The sequence below is a fragment of the Lygodium microphyllum genome, chromosome 5 (genome assembly GCF_053477565.2).
Source record: "Lygodium microphyllum isolate KBCC chromosome 5, Lygodium_microphyllum_v1.1.10, whole genome shotgun sequence".
Lineage (NCBI taxonomy): Eukaryota > Viridiplantae > Streptophyta > Polypodiopsida > Schizaeales > Lygodiaceae > Lygodium > Lygodium microphyllum.
The window spans coordinates 9,433,578-9,437,210 of record NC_141139.1 but is presented as its reverse complement, the minus strand read 5'-3'; the positions used below and the strand labels follow the sequence as shown (position 1 = coordinate 9,437,210).

At 38.0% G+C, this 3,633-nt stretch overlaps 1 protein-coding gene across 1 annotated transcript; it reads right to left on the bottom strand.

Annotated features, from left to right (window-relative positions):
- Positions 1–301: 301 nt before the first annotated feature.
- LOC148035502 (uncharacterized) lies at positions 302–2,523 on the bottom strand. Its single transcript, XM_087678969.1, has 2 exons — positions 1,173–2,523; positions 302–1,091 (listed from the first exon to the last, which is right to left on the bottom strand). Exons 1-2 carry the CDS (start codon positions 2,391–2,393, stop codon positions 864–866), a joined length of 1,449 nt encoding a protein of 482 aa, XP_087535095.1. The 5' UTR covers positions 2,394–2,523; the 3' UTR covers positions 302–863.
- Between the last annotated feature and the right edge of the window lie 1,110 nt (positions 2,524–3,633).

Sequence of the window (3,633 nt, the reverse complement as noted above, 5' to 3'; positions counted from 1 at the left end):
AATTGACACAGAAAATGAATCAAAGGAAGAGATTCTGAAGCTTGATAAAGAAACTCTAGATGATAAGTTTATTGATGCTGGTGAGGCATTCTCTCTTTGTTTTGAAAAGGCCAAAGAAGCTGAAAAAGAGTTGAGTATTACTGATGAGGACTTCGATCGCATTCAAAGCGAGCTCGGCATTTCCAATTTTGGAAGAGAGGAGTCTGAATATGTTAAAGAATTGACTAACACCAATGAGACAGCATCATCAATTAATTTATGGAATCCATTTAAATTGGAGTACGATGAAAATCAAGTGGTAAGATAATTTTGAATTTGCTTTTACACATTGGTAGGTTTACATTTCATGCTCATTCAGTATGGGTTTTATTTGCAGTTGGAGATTGCCGATACAGATAACTTCTTGGGGCGTGCCAAAGGATCGAGAATTGCTAGTAACACCACCAAAGACATTGCACTCGGCCACTACTTGGCCAGGATTGACCCTGAATCCTTTTTTGTACTTCATAGTAGTTTCTCAGAGGACGCAGCATGGCCGATACTTTGTATTAAAGCTCTTACAAGGCTTCTAGGTTTCTCAGGATTACAATATAATGCCCACAAAATAATGTTTTTGGAAAAGACTGCAGCAATTAGGATTTTTGGCTACGGTCCAGGTTACTCTGCTTCTAGAGCAGGATACTTTTTGGCGTTTTCATCCTACGCCTTAGCTGCAGGCAGAACTGATGTAAAATCTATAGCTGGCTACAAGAGAAAAAAATTTCTACGTTATAGAGGAAAGATTCCCGAGGAGGAAGAGAATGTTAGAGTTTTGGAAAGCTAGCTTTGTATATATTCTTTCTTATATATAAAAGTGCGATTGCTCATGTGTCATTGCCGTCTTTTATTTGCATTCTTTGAAGTTGTCGTCGAAAAAACCAGTTGAATAGCTCCTCCAAAGCATTGCTTTTTGTACCTCCTCCCCCATGCCTTGTGCCTCGAAAATACATTGTGCGTGCTTGATAGTGGGATTTTTCCATGCCTTGGTTGCTATAAGTTGCTAAGGGGCCATGCTCCTCCACAAAGAAAGGTCCATGAATATGAAGAATATGCTGCAATACAAAGTAACACAAATTTTATACCAATTGAAAAACTTGTCAAAATAAGCCGATATTAAATAATTATTACTTTACCAGATAAAAAGTGATATCTTTTTCTCCCCATGCCTCTTTTATCGCTTGAACAAGCTTTGTGATTGATCTTTTGAACTCTTCCGCATATGTATATGTTGTCTTATGTTGCCTGAGGAGTTTCAGAAAAACATCAAGGTGTATCCAGACCTCCATTCTAAGAAACGCAAGCCTCGGCGTGCTTGCAACATTTGTTGTGATGTCACATAGCTCTCTCCAACACTCCCAAGCTGCATTCACCTGCTTTCCTGAATGGTTTCCTAAGAATCGTCTAGCTTTTGAGCCTCCCATAGAGACATCGGCCAATATATCTCTTGTTTTTCCTGAAAGTATTGGATCCTTTCTCAAGCGAACTTGGCCCCCATGAAATCCCATTTTCGATAGCAATGCCTCGCATTTATCAATACACTCATCTGATAAAGATAATGGCTTAATGGAATATGCATAGTCAAGATGCAACCTGAGAAGCTTATCGATTATTCTAATCTCTGCATGCAAAGTACAAATATGAACATTCTTAAGAGAGATGGAAAGAATGGGATCCCAGATGTCTTCTATGTTTTTAAATTTACTCAAATCTATAGAGTCTCTATTTGGGGCTCTTCTTACTGGTCGCAAACTACTCCAATCTTTGGATCCAACACTTTCCATGCAATAAATGCAAGGATATTTTGCATTTGCACCATTACATATTCCAAGCATACATTTGATAGTTTTCAAATCAGCACTCATATGCCATTCCACATTAAATTTACCAACCCCATCAACTACCAACATTTCGCCTTCACTTTGAGACTTAATGATATTTGGAATACCTGTATGGTTGAACAACCATTTCAACGTTTGATGATTTTCAATTGGTACCTGGGCTGCACCAATCCACCAAATCTCCATCTCGGATTGGATCTTATGCAATGGAGCTTTGCCCTCGCCATTGCCATGGTCCAATGCCATGTTCATGAGGCAAATGCTAATTCTTTCCATCTTTTGTCCCTTTTGAATCTGTGCTTCATCCAACTTCAAGGCAAACTTTAGAACACCATAACTTTCTTCTACTGTGATTTTATACATGTGAACCATTGCAATTTGCACCTTTTTTAGATCAAGCCATATATTGTTAAACTCATTGTAATCAAAAATTGCCTGTTTTTTTTGTTTTTCATAGGACATAGACCTTTCGATGTGAAAGTAATCTCCAAAAACATGTGGAATCTTGCGATTCATGGAAATTCTTGCAGTGGAAACTGCAAGGGCTCGGGGCAATCCAAATATAGTTACCCTATTGCGTTTAAGATTTTTAAACCATAATCCAGAGATAGCACGGTAACCTTTCCGACTTATACCCACAGTATCGCATGTCTCTACGATTTCATTTGCTTTCACTGTGCCTTTTAAATCCTTCACTAACTCTCTCAGAGTTGGACCTCTCAAATCCACATTTTTCGGTGACTTAAGAATCCTCAAAATGTCTTTCTTATTCATGGTTTCCTTCAAAAGTTTGATTCTTTCCTCATTCTCTCGGATATTTATGCCTAATATGTTAGAGACATATTTCTTTGTAAGATTTAGTCTTCTTTTCTTTGCTCTCTCACACAAGCTGGTTATATTTTTTAACGGTCTCTTCCTCTCTCTTAATCCTACTGGAGTTTCTCTCAAGCGTATTAGCTTATTCTGCAATGAATTGTTAACATTTTTCAAAATATCAATCTGACTTGTCAACTCTAAAATTTTTGTTTGTGTAGTTTCTAGTGCTTTTTTCATTTCGTGCACTTGAGCTATATATGTGTAAGATGCAGAGTATAACCTCATACAGTAGCCAAGCATTCCATTGTAACCTTCTCCAGCATATCTTATATAGTCATGGACATTCAAAAAAGGAGGTGGTTTACCTGTAGAAGGATCCCTGGGATAGATATTTCCATCCACCCACAAATCTATATGCTTCATTCCTTGTGTTCGCAACTTGTTGGCTTCAATCTCATCTATCAATACTCGATGATGTATACTTCTCCAAGATGTGTAAGTCGGATCTAGCTGAATAGATAGCTTGTATTTACGTGTGCTTGCGCCTGTGTTATTTGAAGTAGTATTGCTAGACATTCTGGCAAATGAACCGAGCAAGAATCTCACAGTGATAGAAAGCAAGTGCAGCAAAAGGAATGGTAAAAGAGAATAGTGTATAGAAAGAAAACGCGGGAGCAAACAAATGCGAAGTTCGTACGAAAATCTCGAAAATACAAAATCTCTCGAGTTCCAAGACAATAAACGGCCGAAAAGGTGACCCCTGACCCGGATCAAAAGATGAGGGCAATTAATGGCCGACCTCTTCAATGAACCAAATATTCTCTCATTAATCACATCTGGACAACCAAATTTAGAGGTTTTATTCTTCCTAAACCTCAACTAATTAGCAACTTAATCACTTTCTTACAAGTGCCATTTTTGAAGCGTTTTTGGCCCTAAT

Coding starts and splice junctions, on each gene's coding strand:
- LOC148035502 (XM_087678969.1), bottom strand. CDS start 2,393: ATGAATCGCAAGATTCCACATGTTTTTGGAGATTACTTTCACATCGAA. Junction 1,092..1,172: donor AAGATATCACTTTTTATCTG/GTAAAGTAATAA, acceptor TTTGTATTGCAG/CATATTCTTCATATTCATGG.